Source organism: Ursus maritimus, unplaced genomic scaffold (genome assembly GCF_017311325.1).
Source record: "Ursus maritimus isolate PB19 unplaced genomic scaffold, ASM1731132v1 scaffold_7, whole genome shotgun sequence".
Lineage (NCBI taxonomy): Eukaryota > Metazoa > Chordata > Mammalia > Carnivora > Ursidae > Ursus > Ursus maritimus.
In genome coordinates, this window is record NW_024426885.1 from 24,420,760 (window position 1) to 24,446,203 (window position 25,444).

General features: G+C 56.4%; 1 protein-coding gene across 5 annotated transcripts; it reads left to right on the forward strand.

The window, feature by feature from the left end:
* LOC103656845 (inositol 1,4,5-trisphosphate receptor interacting protein) lies at window positions 1-23,713 on the forward strand. Of its 5 annotated transcripts, XM_040623942.1 has the most exons (5): window positions 1-202; window positions 9,627-9,790; window positions 11,726-11,982; window positions 14,268-14,462; window positions 20,025-23,713. In XM_040623942.1, exon 5 carries the CDS (start codon window positions 20,038-20,040, stop codon window positions 21,694-21,696), a length of 1,659 nt encoding a protein of 552 aa, XP_040479876.1. In that variant the 5' UTR covers window positions 1-202; window positions 9,627-9,790; window positions 11,726-11,982; window positions 14,268-14,462; window positions 20,025-20,037; the 3' UTR covers window positions 21,697-23,713. The 5 variants fall into 5 exon arrangements, with proteins under 5 accessions (XP_040479876.1, XP_040479877.1, XP_040479878.1 ...); XM_040623943.1 differs by lacking the exons at window positions 11,726-11,982; window positions 14,268-14,462; XM_040623944.1 differs by lacking the exons at window positions 9,627-9,790; window positions 11,726-11,982; window positions 14,268-14,462 and having other exon boundaries at window positions 1-212.
* The last annotated feature ends 1,731 nt before the right edge of the window (window positions 23,714-25,444 follow it).

A 25,444-nucleotide genomic window follows, 5' to 3' on the forward strand; every position in this document is an offset into this window, starting at 1 on the left:
ACTCCGCAGCCTTTAGGGCCGCGCTGATGGAGGCCCGAAGGCAGGAGCCGGCCGGGGTGTCGCCGCCCCCGTCCCCCTAAGTGCCGGGCTGGACGCTCGGCCGAAGCCGCCCGCGAACCGCGGCCTCCGGGCCCTGGGGACCCGTGCGCGCAGCCGGTCTGGCGCGGTCCCTGCCAAGACCGGGAGCCGGACGTAGGCCAGTGTAAGTCCCGGTGCGTCCAGCTCGCGTGGTGTGGGAAGAGGAGCGCGGGGCGGGGGGACCGCGGGTAGGCGGCGCTGCGCCCGCGGTCTGGCCGCGGAGCGGGGTCCCGGGGGGCGCGGGCGGCTGCTCCGCCCGGGGTTGGGCTGCCTGGGGAGCCCCGGCTGCGTGGTCTTTGGAGGCGCGCGAGTCCTGCGCCCCCGTGTCTCCGCTCCAGCCCCGGGCGCGGACCCCGGGGGCACCTCGCTGCAGCCCCGCGCGGCGGGCAGCTCCTCCTCGGGGCGCCTGGAGCGGGGCCGCGACGTTGTGCCCGGTGCCCCGACGATACGTTACTTCTGACCGTCGGAGCGGAGTGCCGGGGCAGAAAGACAGGCCAGGTCACCGGCCCTTTGGCCAGCCTCCTTCCCCTCCTGGAAGGAGGCAGGAGGAGTGCAGCGTGTTTTTTCTCGGTTTTAGGTAGTGAAGGTAGGGGGTTATGGGGGCCGGATGAAGCCTCCACAGCTTCCTCTTTCGGGACTATTAGTGGAGGAGACCCCACGCTGTGCAGAACTTTCTCTTGCGGATTCAAATAGTCTCTGCCGTCTGACCCTTAACCCATCCGCACCCCTCCCCAGTTGTCTCTAGCTTTCTGCTTCCAGGTGAAGGGACTCAGAAGCCCCGAGGCCAGGCTTCCCATCCGAAACGCTCCTCTTTAAAAACCAACCAGGAAGGGAAAATATTTCACTGAGCCACTCAGGGACCGCACGTTGCCATTCTCATCCTCTGCCTGGTTTGAGAAGGCAACACCTTCAAAACAAAAGAGCTCCAGATAGTGGCAGATCCGAGACCCCGGTCCTTGGGATCCAAATCAGTTTGAGAATCCTGTTCTGTTCTCTTGTTACTCTTCTGGTTTTGACTCAGGGCCCTTCCCTTTTACAAACCAGTTCTGCCTCGGAGAGGCTGCCAGGTTAAGCTGATCTGAGGCTGGTGTAGTCACAGGTCCAGGTTAGCTGTGAAAATGGCATGGCAGACACAGGTAGAATTGCTGCCGTTCATGTCTTTATTAATAACATAATGGGCTGTGCTCTGGAGTCATCCTTCCAGCCTACGTGCCTAAGTGGCTTTCATTGTTTGCTAATTCCCTATGCCTGCTGCTGCTCGGGGCCATTCTGCCCTCGTATTTTCCACTTGTGGGTAACCATAAAGCGGTTATACTGACTCTCTGCTCGCTCCCTGGGTGGATGGAAAGGCTTTTGTTCAAATGCCATACCCTAGCTCCATAATTTTCAAAGATGCGGCAATTTCAAGCTCTGGCTTTCAGGGGACAAGGATCTGAACTTTTAACCCGATGCCATCATCCCAGAAGTTGTCACCTTACCAGGAATGGCCCCCAGCTCCTGTGGTGCTCAAAGGGAAACAAAGAAGAGGGTGTGGGGGTGAACTTTTTATCTGGGGACAGTGATAGGGAAGAACTTCTGGTAGAGGCTTCTGGCAAAATTGCCCACCTGAGAAAGTACTGTCTGGGAGAAAACTGGCTTTGGGGATGCCGGGGTGCCTCAGTGGGTTAAGCCTCTGCCTTCAGCTCAGGTCATGATCCCAGGGCCCTGGGATTGAGCCCCAGTCAGGCTCTCTGCTCCCAGGGAGCCTGCTTCTCCCTGTCCCTATGCCCCTCCCCCTGCTTGTGCTCTCTCACGTGCGTGCTCTCTCTCTCTCTCTCTCTCTCTCTCAAATAAATAAAATCTTAAAACTGTTTTGTATTTTTCCCTTCTTGAACCCCTGGGGTCAATAAAGAGAAGGTGGGGGATTCTGTCTGATGGAGGAGGTACGCATCTCAGTGGGAGGCAGTGACCAGCAGAGCCCCTGGAAGGGTAGTGTTGGGCCCCTGGAGTGCATGCGCTCAGTGCTCCATGCCATCTCTTGGAAGGGACAGCACTGCCAAAGGAAACTGGTCCAGAGGAGAGGGGATGGCAGGGCAAAGGGGCTCTGCAAAGTGCGTCTTGTGAGGGAGAAGGAAGTGAACCGGCAACATTTGTCTCCGGGATGAGAAGCCGAGGGGGCTGAGGCTGTGGCCTTCAGGAATCTCCAGCACTGGCACTTGAGAAAAGGAGAAGACTTGCTCTAACTTCAGAGACTCACTGATTAGGAGAGACAGGGAGACAGGTCTTACTCAGAAGTAAGCAGTAACTCGCCAACAACTAGAACTCCTCACTGGGTAATGCACTGCCCATGCCTGTCACCAGAGATAGCTGGCCATCAGCCATTATGAAGGAGAGACTCCCTTCAGAGGCCAAAACTGTGGCTCCATATTTGGGGCCGAGAAGTCCCCTCAGTAGGGATGAGGTAGTAGTGGAGCTTGTGGGGTTTTAATAGAGAAGCGTCCTAGAGTGCTGGGGAGCTGAGGAGCAGCACCTTATTGCTGGGGAGAGGGATGTATCCGAGAATGCCAAGGGATGTTAATAATAACCACCAAAGCTGTTGCTAGTATATTCCGCTCCTGGTGTGAATTACAATAAGATGTACCTCGCTGCAAGGGGATGGCGCCTTGGTGACATTTAGGGTACCACCTTGGGGCCTCATCTTAATGGACTTGGCCGAGGCACATAGCTGGATAAGTACATGGGAGCTGGATTCATCCTCACCATACCCTGGCCAGGTGTTCTTGAGCAGTATACCACCTGTGCAACCATACATAGCAGCCCTGATAACCAGCCACTATTGAGGGCTTAACATTTATTTGCCAGGCTTTTTTTCCCCCCCAAAACCACCTTCCTTTCATTAAGTCATTTAATTTTCATAGTAGTCCTATGAGGTAGGCACTGTTATCCCCAAATAGATGAGGAAACTAAGGCACAGAGCAGTGAAGTATTCAGGAGTCTGGAAGCTGAGTCCCAGTCACTGAACGTTCACAGAACAAGAAACAAGCTTAAAAAGCTAGTTCGGGGGCGCCTGGGTGGCTCAGTTGGTTGAGCACCCGACTCTCGGTTTTGGCTCAGCTCGTGATCTCAGGAGTCGTGGGATCTGCCCAGTGCCAGGCTCCACGCTCAGGGGGAGTCTGCTTGGGAGCTTGGGATCCTCTCCTCTCTCTCCCTCTGCGCCTCCCACCCCTCACACGCTCTCTCTTGTTCACGCGCTCTCTCTCTCTTTCTCTCATGAGTGGATACATCTTAAAAAAAAAAAAAAAGTTAGTTTGGTTGGGGGCCCTTGTGGGAAGAAGGAAAGAGCAATTGCTTTTTTCTTTGTCCAAGGAAGAAATACCCACTCTCTGCTCAGATGGAGAAAAGATGGAAAACTCATCTGGCAGCAGAAAGGCAAGGAAAGAAAGAGCACTCTTGGCCTTGACAGCTCATGGGAGGCGTGGCCCAAGTATCAACTGACTTTTCTCTTTAATTGCTGGGCAGTGTGAGGTGGCAAATCCAGTTTGGGGCCTGACATGAGGGTGATGAGTAAGTGCCACCTGTATGTGGTGCAGAGGGAAAAGGCCACAGCTACACGGGGCCCCTGACCTAGGCAGGAAATGCCCCCAGGAGTGGAACGAGGTGGCGAGTGTCCAAACATGCTGTTCTAGCACTTCCCACCCCCCAGTCCCCATCTGTTCCCTCTTCCCTTCCCTGTCCAGGCCCTATTCACCTGCAAATGCCTTTCCCAAGCTTGTTCAGGAAATCTTTCCCCAAATTCCATTTCACACCCTCATATATCACTTATTTTCCACACCGTACATTTTAGCACTTAGGTAGCTGAAATGAAGCATGTTACTACATACTGTCTACAGACAGCAGTTTAAACAAACTAGCTTCTCATCCAGTGAGGGTGCCTCACAGTCTCTTGGGAAGGATCAGCTGGTACCCAGCAGATTTCGCATAAAGGTGGTATTTATGTGGATCATGTCACCTGTCCCAAGTCTAGCTCTTAGCTGTGCCTACTCAGAAATCCCATCTCCACAATTTTCCGAGTGGTTTGGTCTTGGACTACTGAGTCACCTCTAGAAGATCCCGGAAGTGGGTGTGCAAATTAGAATGCTAGTTTATTAATTTGGAAGACTTAATGACCATCACCATCACGCAGACTAGATAGTATCTGGTCCCTGCGTCCTGGGCGAGCCACATGGGAATCCAAAGATCAGCTCGTGCTTAGCAAAGCAGGAAATGGAGGGAGGGGGATGCCTAATAACACGGGACTCTCTTGACTTCCATGGACCTCTGATCAGTGGAGAGACACCTGCCAGGTAGACCAGTACTCCAGTCAGCCTGGCTGTGTAGGTCTCCTTGGCCAGTGTCTCAGGGGCAGTGTTTACCTGATAGGATTTCTCCATTTCCTCTTGCATAATTTAGCTATTTTTATTTTACTTACTTAATTTGTTTAGTGCTTTATAAGCTTTAGCTCCCAGCTACATAGAGTTTCATTTGCATAAGTTAACCACTATACAGCTCCAGGGTTGGAGGCCAGGACGAAGGGGTAAATGCTGTATGCAAATTAAGAGGATTTGGTCAGGTGGCCTGGATGGGTCAACAGTAAGCCAAGCACAGAGCAAAGAAACATGGTCCCTAATCAGCACAGATGCTTGGGGAAGTGGAAGAGCCCAGACTGGCCACTTAGGGCAGCCCCTGTGCGAGCATGGGTGTGAAGCAGTACTAAGGCACTGCTCGCCTTGGCTGCCTCGGGTCAGCTGGCCTGCCCAGATGGCCTCTCGGGATTTAAAGGGCTCTCTGTGAGCTCTGTCTGGCCCCGCATGGCTCATCTTTAGTAAGCCATAGTCTTCAGGTGCCCCAGCGCCAAGGAAATGTGATCCACGTGGGCTTTGGGGTAGGGTGGGCTTGGGTTGAGTCCTGGCCCCACTGCTCAGTACATGGATGTTCTCTGTATTGGGGCCAGTGCTTTGACTGTTTCAGGCCTCAGTTTCATCATCGGTAAAATGGGGATAACCACTCACAGGACATGTGTAGAAAGCACTGAGCACTGTGCGCAGCACAGACTTCTGATCGGGCTAGTACGTGCTCTTAAAGACAGTAGAGTTCAGTCGAGGATCCATATTCTCTGCCCAGCTGGGACCCCAGCTTCCCCATTAGTGCCACTGATGTCTGGCCAAAGGACAAGGCTGTAGGGACCCAGACTGTCCTAGAGGCTTAGAAGGAAGGAGCTCATTGGTGCCCTTGCTGTGGTTTGTTCAGAGCTGAGGACAAAGCTGCTAGTCCCCACTTTCCGCCAACTCTGTGGGAGGGAGAGTCAGGTTTGATGCTTGGTCTGAGCAGGCGTCCTTCCAGAGGGAGAGAAGGGTGAGGTTTTCTGGGCAAGGAAGAGGGTCCTGCGGGGGTGCCTAAGAGGTCTGCAGGGCCTTCCTCAGCAGTTTGGGACCTGTGGTATTTTCTCTTTGAAAGCATATTCCCCCTGTATCCAGTGGCCCACCCCCTGACATCAGCAGAATGGAAGCACCTGGAAGGTGACATCACTGTTGCCCACGGCAACACCTCACCTCCACCTTAAGGTAGACCGGGAGGAATAAGAACCATCCCAACTGTAAGACACATGTTGAAGGGAGGGAGCACAGAAGGTGTGACATCCACAGGTGTGTTTCTCAGGGGCTGGGCAGGGGGAAGAGGGAGGGGCTGCAGTTCAGAGGTCTAGGCTGGGAGCCAGTTGGTCTCTGGGCCTTGGGCTTGGCCCAGGGGAATAGAGCTCAGTGCTGAGGGCTGCAGTCTTAGTTCTCTGAGCTGTGACTTAGAGCAAAGAGCATGACTCCTTTCAGTAACTTCTGGCAGCTTCCATGGCCCTGGGTTTCCCTTCTACAGCCTGAATCTGGTAGGGGAGAGTGGGAGGTAGGGGATCAGTGATAGGGAGATCAGAAAAGTGGCTTTCCCTCCTTCTCCACCCTCACCTCCAAAGGAAGGTGGGAAACAAGGATGCCCACGTCCTCACTACAGGGACTGACTTAAGAGAGGGGACCTTCATTCGTTGCTCGAGTATTGGTTGTGCATGTACAATGTGCAAGGCAGTGAATGTGCTCGGGATTCATTGGCTTCATGGAGCTTTATAATCAAAGGTACGCAGAGAGGAGGACTGTGTGGGATCCGCTGCCCCAGGAGTTGATACCAGCTGGGAACAGAAGCAAGGTCTCACAGCTCACCTCTCACCAGCTCTGGCACGCCCCATCGAATTTCAAGTTGGCCTAAACTAAAGCTGTGGAATCCCTTCCTCCCCAGTAATTCATACAGAGGTTTGGAGGTGGTTGAGATATACCCGAGATTTGGGGAGTGGTGTTAGAGAGGACGGGCATGGGTGTCAACTGTGTCCTGCCAAAGAACAGAATCCCACAAAGTCTGAGTGTCAGAGGTCAGAAGACAACAGGCAGACCACCTACTCCAGGTCCCCTCCCTCTCTGACTCTGTGGTATTAGCAGTTGGGCTCAGTTTCTCTGCCTGTCTAATGGGGATAGGAGCAGCCAGTACCAGAGAAAGTACAGAGCACTTTAAGATCCTCAGATGGAAGTCCTGGAAAAAAGACAAAGCCCACAATTCTCAAATGACTCATTTGCAGGTGAATGCCATAGTGGTCGCCTGGCCGCCTGGGGGGAGGGCTCAGCTTTGGAGCTCTCCTGGGCTACTCCTCTCTCCCCCAGGTCATTCCCTGAAGTGGATACAGGAGAGTCTCCTGTAACCTGCACCAAACCATGGGGAGGGCGTTGTCGTAATTCTGGTCCTGCTTGTTGGTACAAAACCGCGCGCTCATAACAAACTGTGCTCCTGGGAGCCGGTTTCAGTAGCCGTCTTCGCAGCAGTCAGGGACCCGCCTGAAGGTCATGAAAAGGTCCTTTGTTTGCTGAGACTTTGTTCCAGAGTCAGTGAAGGGGCAGGACCACAGCAAGTCTGGGCTGGAGGGGAAGAGAATGGGGGATGCCTAGGCCCTACCCCTGCTTGCCACTCCAGAAGGCACTTTCTCTCTGATGCCTCCTGGCAAAAGGCACTGTCCACTGTCAGAAGGGTGCTCCCTCCCTCCCTTGTCCCAACGCACTGTCCTTTCAGCAGAAAAGCAGTCTCAGACATCTCAGGTCACACCCAGAGTCTCTGGGTGGGAGGGGCCTTGAACGCTCATTAAGTCTCACTCCCTGCTTCAAGCCCACATTTCACTTAAATTGTCAGCGCCTTGTCCTAAACGGTACAGGAAAGGCCATAGACACATGTAATATTTCATAGATAATCAAGTCACTGAGCAGCACAGCATGATGGGAAGATCGGAGGCTTGAAGGGCAGTCCTGAGTTCGAATCCCAGTGCTGATGGTGAGCAAGTGGCCTCGCCACTCTGTGCCTCAGTTTCCTTATCTGTAAAACACAGATAGTGCCTCTTTCAGGGGTTTATTGTGCAGATGAGACCCATAAAGCATTTTGCACAATGCCTGAATCTCTGTAAATGTCACACGATGGCTGCTGTTTTTTAAACTCTTCCATGGGGTGTCAGGGTCACGGGGCTGGGCTGTTCTTTCCCAGAAAGGGAGAACTGCTTGCCAGTCCACCAAGGGTTGCTTCTCTGCTGCTTTTCCTGAATTTGCTTCAAATCCTGTATCCTCCATTTATCTTATATTTCTGTAAGGCTCTCAAGCAAGGAAGTGGGCGTCAAGGGGAGAGGCAGCTGGGGGTCAGATAAACTTGTGTCAGGGTTCATTCCTGGGTCGTTTTCTTGGTAAACACGGGTGGTGAGTCAGCCTACAGTTCGAAGAAGGCCATCCAGACCTGAAGTGGCTGAGGTCTGTCTCCCGGGCCTCGTCTGGAAGGGTTTTTGCTCACATTCCCCTAGGCGTTTACCATTCTTAGCACTTTGCTTTCTAACTGCAGAGCGCCTCCCAGGAAGCAAAACCTTACAAGTGACTTCATCAGGGACCTCCCACTACACCCCCATTTCAAAAGCAGCGAGGTTTTCTTTCCCCCAACGTCATTCATTCACTCAGCAAGCATCAAGGAACCCCTGCACCTTTAATGCCAGGCATCAGGGACCCACTGTGGTTTCTCCTTCTAGGTGCTTAGAAGGCCTAGAAGATCGGTCAGTGTCGATGCTGCCAGACCCGGGGGGGTGGGGGCGCAAGCTGTGAACTCCCCAGGTGCCAAGCTTCCTGCTCTCCCTCTGTGGTAGCCCCTGGGGCCGTTTGAAGAAACAGGGAGGTAGAGGAGACAACCAGACCAGGTCCCCAGGCTTCTGGAATGCTGCAGGGATGTCGGTCACCCCCGTCTCCCCAGAGGAGTCCCTAAGATGCAGGATTTAACAAATCAAAGCAGAGACCTGGGCTATCACCCATACCACAGCAGATAACCATGTCCTTTACAGAGCATGACCATGTATGGGACCACCATGCCAAGAAGGAGGTACTGTTGTCACCGTAAGTGAGAGATTGGGATTCAAACCCAGGCCCTCTGATTGCAGGGTCTGGCCCCTTCACTGCTGTGCACTGAGCCTCTGCAAAGTGTTAAGCTCCTCAGCTGAACCTCTTGGGCTGTTTCTTCCTGGGTGGCCTTGGGGTGGAGGATGTCCCTGTGAACTTGGCAGTTTCGGGGGCCGCTTGCCGCCTGCCCAGCCTGACCCACTGGTTGCTGTCGTTGGTTCAGGCGCCCCTGCTATGTGCCAGGCGCCATCTCGGGCAGAAGCCAGGGCAGAGCGCAGGCATCATTCCATCCCCGTGGCTGGTTGTCGGCGTTTTGTCTGATTCACAGGGAAGAGGACTCCGTGCAGTGCGAGACGGTTCTGGGGATAATTTTGCCAACTGTTCAGGACTTAGAGTCTAGGCCCCCTGCTTTCCCGGACGGGGAGATCTGGTTCACCCTGACTGAGGCGGCCCCGGAGAGGGAGGGCAGGCCGACTCTGGCCCTGGTGTTCAGCGCAGGTTCCTGCAGCAGAGAGCACAGGCAGAGAGGCCCCCACAAGCTCTGAGGCGTTTTACAACTGGGCTGGCCTCCATCTTGCCTTTGTGTCTCCTGCTAGTCCCCTTTATTAAGATGAAAGGCGTTTTAGATCTTTGCAGGCACAAAGCGTGTGTGTGTGTGTGTGTGTGTGTGTGTGTGTGTGTGTGTACAGGCAGGAGGCCCAGAGCTCTCCCCCTGCCCCCCTCCCCTCTCCCCCTCCCCCCAGCCCAGCTGGGGCACAGGCACTGGGTCCAGTACCGCCCAAGCCCCGGGGGGCCAGGGTGGGAGAACAGCCTGGGATTTCACTGTGTGGGGGCTAGAATCCCTCAAGCCGGGGTGTGAGTAAGAGACGGCAGATGGGGGGGGGGGGACTATGGAAAAGTCCTGGGGGCCCTTGTGAGCTGGTCTGTCTTTGTTCTCCTCCAGGGATCACAAGGAAGGTGGCGCCCAGCCACCTGGTTCATTCCATCCATCCCCAGCTCCTCTGTGAGAGGGGAAGCAGGGTGGCCAAGGGAGGGCCTTGTCTCCACTTTGTTTTCCTTTGTATTTTCTCTCTGGTTCCCGCTCAGGCCCCTCGCAGACCCTCCCCATTGAGCCAGCGTGTTCGCTGTTGTCTGGAGCCTGCGTTCTGTCACTGCGGCCTGCCGTCTGTCACTGCGGCCTGCCCTCCTGGCCCTTCCTGCCCCACAGCCAGAGTGTGGCTCTTCCGGAGCATTCCCCGCTCTGCTTGGAGGTAGGGGCTGCAGAGAACACAGGGTGCAGGGAGAGAAGGGGGCACATCTGGGGAGCCTTGGCATCCCTGCCTGAGGTGGGTGTTAACGTTCCCTCCCAGCCAGCGCTCTTGTGGGCGAGATGGGGCCCAGGGGCAGAGGGAAATTCTGAGAAACACGAGCTCAAGCCAAGCCAACATCTGACTGTGTATGAGGGCTGCTTCACTGCGGGAAGTGGTTACCTCTGTGTTTCCATTGTTAACACGCCCCTGTGATTTCAGGTCCAGAAATCTGAGGTGGGAATCCGGGGATCAAGGGACACACTTTGGTGCACACTCGCTGTAAGAAACGCATCCTTCCTAAGGATGGAGGACATGTGTGCTTTCTTTTGAAAGCGGGTGTCTCCAGAGCACAGGATGGGAGCACCCTGGTGGGTCCCCAGGACCCCACGCATCCTTGGTGCCCTGAGCAGGCAGCCCTGGAAGTTGTGGGGTAAGACCAGAGCTCAAGCGGCTCACTGTGATAAAAGAGCAGGAAGGGGTGAAGCAGGGAGATGGCGGGGTCTGGAGCTGTGGGCCTAGCATGGCCTCTGGCTCCTCTGCTCTCTTCCTGTGAGACCGTGAGCGAATGCTCCTCCTCTCGGCTCCGCGGGCTCCCGCCTGTGGAATGGGGCTGCTGCACCGGTGAGCCGAGCTAAGTAAGGAGAGGAGGGGGGAGCAAGCACTGTGGGGTCCCAGCTGTGGGACATCTCCAGGATGCCATCCGCACGAGGCACCAGACTTAGCCACACTCAGAAGGGCTTACTACATATGCCGTCTCCGCCCCCCCACCCTAGCTTGTTCTTGTATCCCTTTCAAGAAAGAAGGGTTTGTCTCAGGAGGTGGGGGTGGAGAGGGATCAGGAAGGCTCTTGGAGGCAGTTTCTGAGATGGGCTTGCTGTGAAGACCATCAGGTAGGGTTTGGGTTGTGTGCTCTGGACACGGTGCAGGGAATTGGGGGCTATATAGGAGATGTTCAGGGGACAGTCAATCATCTGAAGTGGCCAGGGCAGGTGGGAAGGGAACTGAGGGGTCCCCCGAGGCTGGGTGGGCCAGGCCCCGAACATCAGTCTTAAACCTCTGACCCATGTCACATGGAAACTAGAACCCAATGAGATGGAGGAGGGAGACCTCCAGGGACAAGGAGGCCACCCGGCATGCCTGGGAGTGAGGGAGGGCCCGGGGGAGCTGATGCCAGGGGCCCGTGCCAGCCAGGCTGGGGAGCCCCCGGTGTGGGTGCCGGGCAAAGGCTGCCTCAGAGGTGGCAGGGGAACAGGGTGGGCGAGGAGGCTGCGCTTCGAGACTGTTCTCCTCCCACGGCTGCTTTGACAAAACATCACAAACTAACTGGGTGGTGAAACGACAGAAACAAACCTCTCAAAGTTCTGGAGGCCTGAAGTCTGAAATCGGGGTACCCGCAGGGCCACACCGTCTCCAGCCCCGAGGGGGGCTGTTTCCTTGCCCCGTCCAGCGCATGGGGGCTCCAGGCCTTCCAGGCTGTGGCAGCTTCGCTACAGCCTCTGCCTCCAGCTTCTAGCACCTTCTCCTCTCTGTCTGTTTGCTCCTTTTCTGCCCCTTTATAAGGATACTTGTCACTGGATTTAGGGCCCACCTGGGGCATATGGGCTGAGCTCATCTCAAGGTCCTTAATTTAATTACATCTGTAAAGACCCTTCCTTCTAAGTAAAGTCATATTCACAGGGTCTGGGTGTTAGCCTGTGGACTTATCTTTTTGAGGGTCAGCGTTCAACCCACTGCAGCAACTGTTGGATTCAGGGTGCCCTGGGGGGGAACAGGTGAGAGAAAGCTGGATGTGGGCCAAGACAAAAGGCTGCTAGGGGAGCCCCTTCCTGTCTCTGGGGTCTGCAAGCTCCCTGCCATGCCTTAGCCTCTGTGACACCAGGCTTCTGTCTGTCCCAGGACACTGCGATTTCCCATGATGTGCTGTGGGGACCTCAGGCAGCGTGGCTGGACGGAAGGACACCATGTCCTTCCTGGGAGATTGGTGGCTCCCCTGCCTTCTCCATCTGTTGCTTGCCAAGGGATGTGTGTGAGCTGCTGATGGAAGAGCGGGAACAGGAAGGGTGTGGGCTCTCCCACCCACATCGGCGGAGTCCAGGCCCCTGTCCTTCCTGCACTTCGCTGACCAGCTGCGTGACCCCAGACCGGAGGACGGGGTTGGCATCCTGGTGACTTTTTGGAAGCCCCTCCCCTTCTGAAATCGGGCCTTGAGGAAACTTAGTGCTTTGGCCTGTGTGACTCGGCACCCTCTGTGAGTCCGGCCAGGCCACGGGCAGTGACAGCAGAGCTCACCTTGGCGAGAAGGCCACTCCCCTCACAGTGTAAACTTTGCCTTGGGCTCTCCTCCACCAGGCCTGGCAGGGCGAGATGGAGGGGCTGTCTGTGCTCTCTGCTCTCTCCCCCACCCCGACCAGGGTCCAGTCTTGACCTCTGCTTCTTCTGAGCCCAGTGTAGGATCTCCCCTGGGTTAGGGAGGGGCAGTGGGGGTCCGGTTCTCCCGGGGGCCACAGACCTTGGACAGTAGCTCCAAGTGCTCCTTGTGCGTACCCGATAGGCTAGAGTCTCTGTTTCTTCTAGTCCCCGGAGAGGCTGTGGAGAAGGCTTGATGTAAATCTCCAGCACAGGCCTGGCTCAGGCCCGCCCTCATAAATGCTGGTTCTGATTATGCTGAGGGTGGCTGCTGGGATGACTGGGAGACGCTGGAATACAGTCAGGACTGGGTTTGGGGAGAAGGGTCGAGCCGGGGGGCTATTTCAGGGAGTCCTGTTCACAGAGAAAATAGTGAGGTGGTGTTGCTGAGGGGGAAAAGTGAGGAGAGTTCCAGGGTCAAGGGCAGCCTTGAGGGTGCTCGGTAGGGGCTGGGGAGTGCTGGTGGCCAGGAGAAAGGAGGCACACAGAGGGGGCTGGGGCCCAGGGCCTGCAGGCTTTAGGTGGCCCACTGACATATTTTATTTGGCTTCCATGGCTTTCAAAGAATTTTTGAAATAGCACCCGACCTTGTAAATTTGAGGGATGTTGATAAAATCCAGATTTCTGGCTTCTCTTGGGAGAAAAAAAAAGATGGTGCCGCTCTTGGCACACAGCGCATGCAGTGTGGCGGCTCTGTCCTGTACACAGAGCGTGTGGGACCCGGTTGCCCTGCGCCCGCCACTTGCATCTCTAGGATCCGCAGCCTCGTCCATTCACTACGGGGCCTTCCCCACCCCGCACCCCCACATTTGGTCTTACAAGCCCTGCTTTCGGGAAGGGTGACTGGAAGGAGGGAAGGGAAGGAGCCCAGTGGCCATGAGGGTGGCAGGTCCAAGGCAGGCGAGCCTGGCTGGACGCCAAGACAGAGGTTCTGCTGCGGGGAGGGGTGGGGTGGAAGGTGATGGGGGTGGCTGTAAGGACACGGAGAAGAAGAGACACCGGGGGCCCAGCACCTCGCCCTTCAACCCATTTCTCAATTACGCTTTGTTGGTCCTCTTCCTTCCTCTTTTCTCACTTGCTGTCTTTGCTCTGCCCTCCCTCTCCTACCCAGCCTTGAGTCCACAGGACCCAGCCCCTCCCCAGTGCCGCTCAGCCCCTCCCCTGTCCCCACCCCCATTGGGGGTGCAGGCAGAGAGGAACCTCAGGGAGCGATGGCCTTGCTGGGGGGCAGGCCAGTCTACAAGGCCTTTCTCCTCTCCTGCAGGGGACTCCTGTGCTGGAGGGTGGGAGCCATCTACAGTGAGTCCGTTTACACCCCACTCACCCACCCCCGGGCCTGAGTTAGGTGAAGAGGAAGGAGTTTGTGGAGACATGTCACTCCCACAGCGACCATCTCCTCTCTAACACATGATTAGTCAGCTCTCACCGACATACTGGGCAGCCTGGTGCCCTGGAGGAGACAGGAGGACATCCAGCTTTGGGAACTTGCTGGAACTGTAGCTAGGAAGGTACTGGTGGGCAAAGTGACACAAGGGAAGAGTGAGAAGGTGGCCTCACCTGCAAGAGTTCTGAGAAGGGCAAGGCAGGCCTGCACCCAGGGGCAGGCTCCCTGAGGCGGGGCCCCTGAGCTGGCCCTGAATGAAGGTGCCCCTGGGCTGGGCGGGGAAGCTGACACCAGTGTGCAGCGTGGGCTCTGCTAGAAAGAGGCATGGAATCGGGGATCAGACAGACAGGCCAGACCGCAGAGGAGAGCCTCACCAGGGCTGCAGACAGACTGCTTGCTCATGGGGCCCAAACTCCACCCCCAAGACTCGGGATCAAACTTTCTTACGGTCCTGTTTCCTCGAGGCACAGCCAACTCGATGATCTGGGTGGTCGCTCCTGGCCGTGATGCCTGGGAGGTGGCAGGGCTTGCTCATCCCCTGGGAGGGTGGGGGGAGCGCAGAGGAAAGGGGGACAGGCTCACTGCAGACAGGGAATCTTAGAAGCCGCACAGTGGACCTTTCTGATCATCAGTCTCTTCATAAGATAGGTTGTTGCAACTACCTAACTCGTGCTCTGAGAACCAAACGACAGAATACACGCCGAGTACTTAGCTGTACTTAGCCGAGTGCTGCTGTTGATGAGAACACAAGCGCCCACCGTGCCTTCTCAGCTGTCTGTCCGTCTGTGAATCCCTGGGAGGGCCCGCCTGCCTGGGCCACTTTGACCCTACCCTCCTGCTCGAGTGAGTCTCCTCTTTGGGTCTCTTTAGTTTCATCTGTAAAATGGGGCTTAGATGAGTAGAACACTAAATTCTGACTTCCTTGAATGTGTGGCTTTATTGCCCCCGAACAGCCGTGTACCTTGCCAGCTGGGCCTGAGAAACTCAGCACAAGGCCGGGCGCACAGTAGGGGTGCAGCCCAAACTTACTGACAGCTTGGTCTCCTTTGGTCCCTTCTACAGAGCATGCAGAGCGAAGCAGTGGGAAAGGGACCCAAGGAATGCCCCGGGACCTGGGCTGCAGGTGGCTTCCCCTGCCATCAACCTCCTCCTTTCTTCTAAATATATAAGGAAACCGCCTCAGCTGCTCCTTTCAGCTCGGAAGGGGACGCCGGGGCGGGCGGCTCTTGCTGTTGTAATTAGCAGAGCTAATTGCATCTGACCCACGGGGCGAGCTGCAGGATTGGGCTGCAGGGACACCACAGGAACCACACCCTCCTCCTCCCTGGAGGCCTGCCTGGCTTGGGCAGGGCTGGTTCTCAGACATGAGTGGGTGCTGGAACCACCCGAAGGGCTCGTTACAACATAGGTGCTGGGCCCCGGCCCTGGAATTTCGGATCAGCGGGGCTGGGATTGCACCGAGCATTCGCATTACTAACAAGTTCCCACGGGGTCTGCCCAGTAGAGACCACATTTTGAGAACCACTGTCCCAGGGGACTGCTGGCTGCTGAGAAATGGGTCCTGAGGCCACACCAGCCAGCGTTGGGTGGGGGTAGGTGGGTGAGGGGGCAGAAGGGGTGTGGATGAACCCAGGCTCTCACTGCTCCGGGTTTGCTGTGGGAATTCTGTCTGGAAGGAGAGGGCTACTGGGACGTGGAGCCAAAGGCTTGCACACCCACATCTCCCCTGCTAGTGAACACAAGGAAGGCCCACAGACAAAGAGGGGCCCCCAAAGAACAGAAATGAAACTGCGTTTTCGTCACCTACTGCTCATGCGCCGTTAACGTTCCCCAGCTCGTTCAGTCCTGTGATGGTCCTTGGTGGCTGTCTGCCTCCATGTGTGGATTGTGGTGTTCTTTCTGCCTGCGATCGTGCTGGGCTCATGTGTGTGAGCCCTACAGCATCCAGAATGTTCCTTGTGCATAGTAGGTGCTCTGGAAACATCAGGGTGGAAAGAACTTGGGCTTTCCAGGTGGAGCAGATAGAACAGACTATCTCAACCCAGCTGTGCCTTTTCTAGTCGTGTGGCTAGAAAACTGCTTTTTGTCTCTTGGGCTTGGTTAACCCATCTGTGGGTTGTCTCTCGGGCTTGGTTAACCCATCTGTGAAACAGGGACAGCACGCACTTAGGTTATAGGGGTCGCTGTGCACCCAGCACATCCTAGTGAGGCCTGATAAACGGAAGCCTGTGTCTGTTAGACAGCTCTTAGTGGCATTGATTTGGATTAAGCTCGGATTGGGGTGCTGGGGGCTCTGGGGAATGCAGGAGTGACAGACCCCAGGGAACAGAGAGTCCATCTGGGGTTTCTCCCCGAGTCTGAGGCTTCTGGCCTGGTGCGGAATAAGGGTCTGAGAAAACCACTGGTCTGGGTTGACCACCCGCAGCCCTGTGCCCTAGCCCCTGCTGCCTCGTGACCCTGGCTCTTTGCCAGGCTAAGTTTAGCTGTGACCTGCATGGGCCACCACACTCCATGGGCAGGAGCGGGGGTGGAGAGGAACTCTGCAGGTTTCCTGCCGGCTTCCTGGCAAGCAGACAGACAAAAGCCCTCAGAGTGACCCAAGTTAATGTTTCAGCTGAACCCAGCTGGATGTCTTGGGCCATGTGTTGGGGTAGCCTCGTAGGGCTGAGAGCCTTGGGCCAAGGCAGAGGTGGACAACTTTGAAATTGGAGAAAGGGGCCTTTTGGGAAGGTGTGTGTGTGTGTGTGTGTGTGTGTGTGTGTGTACGTACATGCATATGTATTCATGGTTTGGAGAGAGCCTCCCAAATACCTGTGTGTCCCTATGGTCTCCAATAAAAGTCGCACCACTCTGGTTCCTTCTCCTCATTCTTCTGGCCCCATGGCCCCCAGGGCAGTGTTCCCTGTGGCTTGGTTTGGGAAGGGGAAATAGAGGTTCCAGCTTGGCCCCGTCTAGTGACCAATGGCAGCCTCAGCCTGTCCCCCATCCCTTAGGTTGCCATAAGCAGAGCTGGCCTGTCCACACGTTAAAAGGAGCAAAATGACAACTGGGATCTCATCTGATCCCTGGGAGGGAGTTGATGGTTTAAGTAAGGAGTGAGTCAGAACTCCACCTCCGGGAGGATCCAAGCCTTCTCCCCTTTGCTGGGGGGCAGGGTGGGCAGAGTGGCACGCCAAGGGACGGCTACTCTAGAGGAGCGTTTGTGCTTTCAAAGCACTTTCGAGCGTGCTTTCCTCCACACCCCTAGGACTTGGCAGGGCTGGTGTGCTTAGCAGGTGAGAAAACAGAGGCCTGTGGAGGCCTAGAGGGAAGGAGCGGATGTTGAAGGGCATCGACTCTGTGCCAGGCTCTGTGCCAAGCACCTGAAATGGATTATCTCCCTTAACTCAGCCTTCCTAGGAGGGAGGCTCTGCTCTTAGCGCCATCTCAGAGGGACAGCCGTGGAGCCCTAGAGAGGCAAGGCCCCTTGGCAGGGAGTAGAGTCACATTTCAAACCCAGGCCCTTTGTCCGCCCATCGCCCTCATGCTCCAGTGAGTCTGGTAACCCTACTCCTGTCAGTGTCACTGAGGGCTGCTTGCATCCTGCCAGAGTACCTTGTAGGGGCATCTGTGGGGCCCCTCAAGAACCCCTACAGGCAGGGTCACTGCATTTCCCCATCCCATCACAGATACCTTTTCATGAGAAAACTTGCTCGGGGGCAGGCATTTTGCTAAGGGCTTTACATGCATGATCTCATTCAAGCTTTACAACATCAGGTATGATTATGCCCATTTCACAGATGAAGAGACTGAGGGTCTAAGAAGTTGGGTGACTTGTCCAAGGTCACATAGCTAGTACGTGCCCATGCTGGCTTCTAGCCCCGTCTTGGTTACTCCAGAATCCATCCTCTTAATCCCTTGCATACAGAGTTGATGGCTCCAGTTGGCTTGGAGCTTTGAAACTTGCCTGTCCCGGTACAAGGAGGCCATTACAGCCCTTGAACAAGGCACGAGGATGCACACAGCCCCGTGGAAGCTGCTGGGGAGAGAGAAGGAAGACCTCCCAGTCTTGAGGCTTGACGATGGCGCCGCTCCCCGCTTGCTGACGTCCTACCCTGAATTGGTGTGGAGGCTGACCTCCAGGGTCAGGGGCTGCCCAGGACTATGACTGTGACCTGTCAGGGTCTGCTGTGCCCAAAGGGGACTGCCTATAGTACAGGGGCCCCCAAGGACCTCAGAACCTCCAAATTCTCTCCCAGCTGACTGCTGCCTGGTGCTGTGCTACTTAGCACCGCACGCCTTGATCCTAAAACCCTGATCCCTGTTAAGAAGCCAGCCTCACGGCTTTGCCTTGGACAACCCCGGCAAGACTTTCCATTGAGGTTTCTCTCATGGGGAAACCAGGGCTGACCTGTTTCACCAATTATCTAGCAAGCCGCTCCTTGTCCTAGGGAAGAAAAGCTGGCTAGCTTCACCCTGGACCTTTTCCTCACCCCACACCCCTTCCGGCCTGATGTCCTGCACTTTCTCCTGTCCTCCGTCTCCTCCTCAAGTTCACCTCTGAGGCCTGAATGTGTGTGCGTGCTGAATTCTGCCGGTGGACCCCGCTTTCGGTTCCTGCTTGCGTGTCCAGCTGTGTATGGGATGGAATCACATCTGAGCAGCAGGCTTTACCCACATGTGGCAACTCAGCTCACGTACATCCCGGCCCTGCTGGCTAGAACCTGCAGACGTGTCTTTACCTGATGCCACGTCCCTGTTCCTTGGCACCGTTAGGGTAAGAACCAGAACAAGTGGTTTCAGGGGTGTAAATTCAGGGTTAGGGAATGGGGCTCAAGCAAAGTGGAGAAGCTCCTATCAGCCCGCACTGGCAGACAGAATGTCCGGGGGGCCCTCTGTGCTCTCTGCCGTCCAACAGCCTCATTTGGCCATTTGTTCTCCTCGCTGAGGTTCCAGGCACAAAGAGGGCAGGGCAAGCATGGCAAAGGCCCGTTGTTACTTCCCAAGGTTCCTTCCTGGGAGGAGAGGGCGTGATGTAAGGCTTATTCTGTGCGACTGCGCCTGGAGGACTTTCACGTGGATGGTATTAAAATGCAGATTCTGGTTCGATAGGTCTGGGATGGGGCCGAGGTTCTATGTTATCTGACTCCCAGGATTGTGAAGGGTTAGCCCTTCCCTGAAAGTCACTTGAGATCTAAAAAATCCGTTTGTCCTGGAGGAATGGAGTGTCTCCCTTCACAATTAAGAAGTCAGATTTAATGTTTAGACGACTCAGGAGAGGAAATCCAATGACTCGGTCACTCTGGCTGTCTCCAAGATTGCCCTGGGGAGAGACCCAGGAGAAGGCCAGGAGGTCAGGGTCTGAATTTGGGCTGAGGTCTTACGGATCAGAAGAAGGGGTTTACAGTGGCAGAAGACAAGGGCCCAAAACTGCTTCGGAAACACTTGCTGTTCAATGAGTCTGCGCTCTGCACCATCCACTGTGCCGTGTTCGCAGTCCGCGTGGGTCACCGCATCCCTCGGTACTGTGGCCTGCGCGTGCTCTGGCTTTCCTCTCGTCCAGTAGGGAAACTGGGTCTCAGAGAGGTGTGTTAACGTGCCCAGGGGCACACAGCTAATCAATGACAGGGATGGCTTTGGAGCTCAGCCTTCTTGTTCTTAACCACTAGGCTTTAATGCCTTAAGGAAAGTCACATTCACCACAAGGCATTCACTGGGAAGAGGTGGGTTGAAGTAGAGGAAAACAACTCAAACCTATTTAAACAAAGTTGGAGATATTGTTGACTTAGATGACTTTAAAAGTCCGGAGGCAATGGCTTCAGGCATAGCTGGATCCAGGGAATCTGCTTTTGTCTATGTTGGCATCTTTCTCAAGCAGACCCCCCTTTGAGGTCTAGAGAGCCTCTGGCAGCTGTGATCCTGTTCCCTGGCAAACTTAGTCTTTCTCCCATCGGCCCCAGCAAATCCCACCTCTGTGTCCCTCCCATTGGCCCGAGGGAGGTCCTATGCTCCTTAGTGAATCCACACTGTGGGGGCGGGGGTACAGAATAGCTTGGGCCTGCGTTATATGTTCACCCCTGGAGCTGGGGGTGGGGTTATCCCCACCCAAGCCATAGGACGGGGGCCAGAAAAGGGTTGGCTCCTGGGGAAAGTGCGTTGCTGCTTCCAGAAGGAGGAAAGCCTGAGCAGACAAACAGGACAGCCTCCACAAGTCACTCAGCCAGGATTGCTGGCTTTCAGGGCTTTGTGGTTCTTTCTTCCAAGGCTATCCCGAGGCATGGGACGAGGGGAGACTGAAAGCTGGGTGGGAGAACTGCGAGACTTTCTCATCAGCTCAGTGGGACAGAGGTTAGAGTGAGGGTCCGGGGAGGAAGTGGCATGGAGGGAAGCTCAGTGTGACCATTGATCTGTCTCTCTGTCTGGCAGGAAAGTCCCAGCCATGGCTCTGGGGCTCTTCCGGGTGTGTCTGGTGGTGGTGACAGCCATCATCAACCACCCGCTGCTGTTCCCGCGGGAGAATGCCACGGTCCCCGAGAACGAGGAGGAGATCATCCGCAAGATGCAGGCGCACCAGGAGAAGCTGCAGCTGGAGCAGCTCCGCCTGGAGGAGGAGGTGGCCCGGCTGGCGGCCGAGAGGGAGGCGCTGGAGCGGGTGGCGGAGGAAGGCCAGCAGCAGAATGAGACCCGCACGGCCTGGGACCTGTGGAGCACCATCTGCGTGATCCTCTTCCTGGTGATCGAGGTGTGGCGGCAGGACTACCAGGACGGGCCTTCGCCGGAGTGCCCGGGCGGGGACGAGGACGAGCTGCCCGGCCTGGAGGGCGCCCCGCTGCGGGGCCTCACCCTGCCCAACAAGGCCACGCTCGAGCACTTCTACGAGCGCTGCATCCGGGGCGCCACGGCCGATGCGGCCCGCACGCGGGAGTTCGTGGAAGGCTTCGTGGATGACCTGCTGGAGGCCCTGCGGAGCCTCTGCAACCGGGACACGGACATGGAGGTGGAGGACTTCATTGGCGTGGACAGCATGTACGAGAACTGGCAGGTGGACAAGCCGCTGCTGTGTGACCTCTTTGTGCCCTTCATGCCGCCCGAGCCCTACCACTTCCGCCCCGAGCTCTGCTGCTCCCGCCGCTCCGTGCCCTTGGACCGCCAGGGCTACGGCCAGATCAAGGTGGTCCGGGCCGACGAGGACGCGCTGGGCTGCGTCTGCGGCAAGACCACGCTGGGGGAAGACATGCTGTGTCTCCTCCATGGCAGGGACAACCCCGCGCGGCCGGGCAGCGAGCTGGAGACCCTGCTGTGCGCCGGCGACTCCCCGTACCTGGACACGCTGCAGGTCATGAAGTGGTTCCAGACGGCCCTCACCAGGGCCTGGCACCGCATTGCCCACAAATACGAGTTTGACCTGGCCTTCGGGCAGCTGGACTCACCGGGCTCCCTCAAGATCAAGTTCCGCTCGGGGAAGTTCATGCCCTTCAACCTGATTCCTGTGATCCAGTGTGACGACTCGGACCTGTACTTTGTCTCCCACCTTCCCAGGGAGCCCTCCGGGGAGACCCCGGCGTCCAGCACCGACTGGCTCCTGTCCTTTGCCGTCTACGAGCGACACTTCCTCCGGATGACATCGAAGGCGCTGCCCGAGGGGGCCTGCCACCTCAGCTGCTTGCAGATCGCCTCCTTCCTGCTGTCCAAGCAGGGCCGCCTGACCGGCCCCAGCGGCCTGGGCAACTACCACCTGAAGACGGCCCTGCTGCACCTCCTGCTGTCCCGGCGGCCGGCCGACTGGAAGGCCGGGCAGCTAGACGCTCGCCTGCACGAGCTGCTCCGCTTCCTGGAGAAGAGCCTGCTGGAGAAGAAGCTCCATCACTTCTTCATCGGCAACCGCAAGGTGCCCGATGGCATGGGACTCCCTGAGGCCGTTCGCAGGGCCGAGCCTCTCAACCTCTTCCGGCCCTTCGTCCTGCAGCGAAGTCTCTACCAGAAGACAGTGGACTCCTTCTACGAAATGCTCAAGAACGCCCCGGTGCTCATTAGCGAGTACTCCCTCCATATCCCCTCCGACCATGCCAGCCTGCCCCACAAAGCTGCTGTCTTGTAGAGCGTCCGGGACCCAGACGGCCAGGACGCAGGGCACCCCACCTGTCCACACCTCTGGGGGCATCTGCAGGCCCTGTCACGGGAAAATGGCGGGCTTTGTGGGGCGCCACGGCTCAGCCCAGCAGGGAAGCCAGGCCCCACGGCGCAGAGGAAACAGAATTTCAAGCTGGAAGCTGGTTTGCTTTCATGCCACTCGGGCCTCCTGGTGAAGTTATTGTCCGGGTTTGGTCGATCCTTTGCAGCTTACTTTTGGGTCACCACAAATGGCCAAGATGAGGACAAAATCCTCTCTGCACACAGAGCTAAAGACAACGCAGACATCGATTCGGGTGTAATTTTTACATCCCAGGTCGGTCTCTACTTCACTATCAACAGAGGGTCTGCAGGATGCTGACGGGGATGCGTGTTAAGACCCCGCAGCCCGTTTCCAGTAATCCTTGGCCCCGGGCATCTGCAGCCAAGGCTCTAACAGGGACAGTTGGAATTTTCAGCTTCCGTCCCCAGCCTGCACAGTAGGGGTCCAACTGCGGCTGCCATGTTTTAAACTATTGGGAGAAAAGACCTAGAAGAGATTCAAGGCCCCAAGGGGCCAATGTCTGTTGCACAGAAGTGGGTACTTGGTGGCAGAGAGAAGTTTCAGTCGGCCGCTTATTCAGCTCCGTGCCTCACTCAGGGTGCACCCCCTCCCCCAGTGTGCTGTGCCACCTACCATGCTGGGGACAAGCTCCGCAGCTGGTCTCTGACCATCCATGTGCTGGGGGAGGGCGGACCCTGAAGGTGGAAGCTGCAAGAGACACAGGGTGACTGGGGTGAAGAGTAGAACCTGTCCTTGGGGTGCTGGGGTCTGCCGCTAATGCCCAGTTCAGAGAAAATGGCAGAGCTGAGGAGTGAGGGAGGGATGCCAGAGCCCTGAGTTTTCCTCAGCAGGGTCGCAGTCCTAGAACCGAGCATGCCGGGAGGCAAGAGGAGACCCAGCTCCGTCCGTTGGCCCCAAGACCTGTTCACTCCAGCGGAGCGCCCTCCCTGCACAGAACCCCCCTTTCTGGAGGGGCCTTGGCAGCCGCACAGATGACCAAGACCCGAAGAGGCTCAGCTGACTGGGAACACGCAGGGACAACACTGCCGACCCAGCCGCCAAACCCCAGAGAGGTCACCTCGGCACTGCCAGCACTGCTCGGCACTCCAGGCCTGTGTAGGGGGGTTGGGAAGCCACTCCTCCACTTGTGGCTTCGCTGGCCCTTTGGGATTTCCTGCCATGGTACTGCCTCAGTAACCCTGCAGCAAGCCGAGGGGGAGGCGAGAATGAGCGCACCCGAACCAGCACCTGGGTTCCCCTCCCGGGTTTCAGCAGGCCAGGCCTGCCGAACCACATACCCGTTCCACGGGGATGTCAGGCTGCCGAGGACCCTGTCCCTCGCCCAGGGGTGCTCTCACCTGGCCCCAGGGGTCCCGGAAGATGGACGGTCTGCCTGACAGGGCTCACTTGCTCAGGAGGCTCGGCCGTGATGGGGCCCTGAGGCCGGTAGCGACCCTTCCGTGTGAGCTGGAGTCGGACTGCGCAGATGTGGGTCTGTGTCTCCCCAGCACCCTGGCGGCCGGGCTGCTGCTGGGAAGGGTCATGTCCACGTAGCCCCCAGCAGTAGCCCCAAGCCCCCCATTCAGTTGTGTTTGTTTCCAGAATTCAGGGTGAATTTCCGTATTTATTATTGCCCGTGCCTTGCCTTTCCCCTCCCCCTTCATCCTTATCTTACTGTGCTTGGAGGAGACCCCACAGCCAGGAACCAGGTCCCAGAAGCCAAGACCAAGCCTGAACCTCCCTCGGCTTCCCCTTGGCTTCCAGGAGAAAGTTCACTGAAAAATTACTTTCTGGCCTTTTGTTTATCCAGCGACGACAACTCGGCGGGTCAGTGGGGATCTTTTGTGCGCCAAAGCTGCTTCTGAAGCAGAAAGCAGCAGAGCTCTCGGTGTTTCATGCTGCCTTATTTATATTAAAGGAAGAATTAAATTCTTGCAAGGAGTAGAAACTGGTCACAGTGTTTGTTTTAACTTCAGGAAGTCTGTGAGGTTCCCCGGGCAGAGTTGGGGAGCAGGGAGGGTTTCCTGTTGACCAGCGGAAGCTTTCACTTGCTTTTGAGTCTTTTTTTTTTTTTTTTAAAGATTTTATTTATTTATTTGACAGAGAGACAGCCAGCGAGAGAGGGAACACAGCAGGGGGGAGTGGGAGAGGAAGAAGCAGGCTCCCAGCGGAGGAGCCCGATGTGGGACTCGATCCCGGAACGCCGGAACGCCGAGATCACGCCCTGAGCCGAAGGCAGACGCTTAACGACTGCGCCACCCAGGCGCCCCATCACTTGCTTTTGAGTCTTAAGCTTTCAGGAAGCTTTAAAAAAAATAACAAAATAGAACCTTTCTACCCCATCTTTGCAGCAGCCTACAGAGTTCCAGAAGGGGAACGTGGGGGATGCCGGCACAAGACCTTCTTTCACAGAGCTCAGTGTGCAAACATGTGGGAGCTACAAGGAACACGAAGCTTTTGGGTTTTGAGGAAAGAGACTGTCTTCGAAAGAGGCTTTCGTCCATCCGGGCATTTTATAGGCCTTTGCACTGAGGACACCCAGGCCTCTTTTTCTGAGGAAGCTCTCTCCTTTCCCAAGCAGGCTTGATCCCACCCCACCGGGCATCTGCTCGCTCGTTGGGGAAGGTGCCGCAGACCGCATCTTGCCGCATCTCTTGATGGTGCTGAAGAGGCCAAGATGTCGATTAGGTTGGGAAGGGCCACAAGAAAGATGGGAACACACTGCTGGCTGGTGCGAAGGAGGAGCCCTGTGAGAGCCTGCTTCTCCGGCGGCAGCCCCGCACTACACATGTGCGTGTCCCCCGGGTGCGGGCTTCTGGGCCACACTGCAGATTCCCTGGAGTCTCTAGTAGGGGTCCAGCCCAGGAGTCTGTATTGTGCCAAGTTCCCCGGGTGATTCTGAAGGTCCAAGAACCGCCACTCCCTGGGGGATTCGGGGTTAGGCATTGCCTGAGAGAGCTTCTCAAAGATGGGTGAGACTGAGCTGGAAAAGTGTTCCAGCCAGAACCGTGGAGCGAGGGGGGGAGCGTGACAGACGCAGGCAACATTTAATAGCACTTGCTTTGTGCCGGTCACCCTTCTATGTGCATTTATGTACATTGACTCGTCTCATTCCCATGTCAGCCCTGTGCCGTGCGTGCTGTTAATGTCCTCCCCATTTCCCAGAGGGGGTGCTCCGGCACGGAAGGGTAAGTTGCAAAGCCAGGATTTGAACCCACGCAGGGCTGGTATATATGCTGATAGATACTGAGAAGTTTTAGCAAATGAGTTCGAAAATGTTGGGGCTGATCACAGAAAAGCCTTCAAGGCTGAGCCAAGGTAAATTTGAACTTCATACAGCAAGCAGCAGTCATCGCTGATTTGTGAATGCGACAGTAGCTTGATTTGCCCCCAACGTGAAGTCCCTGACTGTGTCATCAGTGCTTGTGTTAGGTGCTGCGGGGGTTTATGGCCGGCTTCCAGGATGGGTGGGGTCAGTGGTGACTGTGGCAGGGTCAGTCAGTGTCCCGGAAGTTCTAACTTAAGTCACCTCATCGGCCATGATTCAGAACATTCTCATGCTCCATGCGGTCTCCACCTCATGGGATAGAGATGGAAGGTTGTTTGGTTTGGCCAGCAGACCGGGAGCAGAGAGAGCCAATAACCCCTTGACTTGTCCCCACCCCACTTCACC

Bases quoted from the DNA above. Each gene is read 5' to 3' on its own strand.
- LOC103656845 (XM_040623944.1), top strand. From the start codon at position 20,038: ATGGCTCTGGGGCTCTTCCGGGTGTGTCTGGTGGTGGTGACAGCCATC.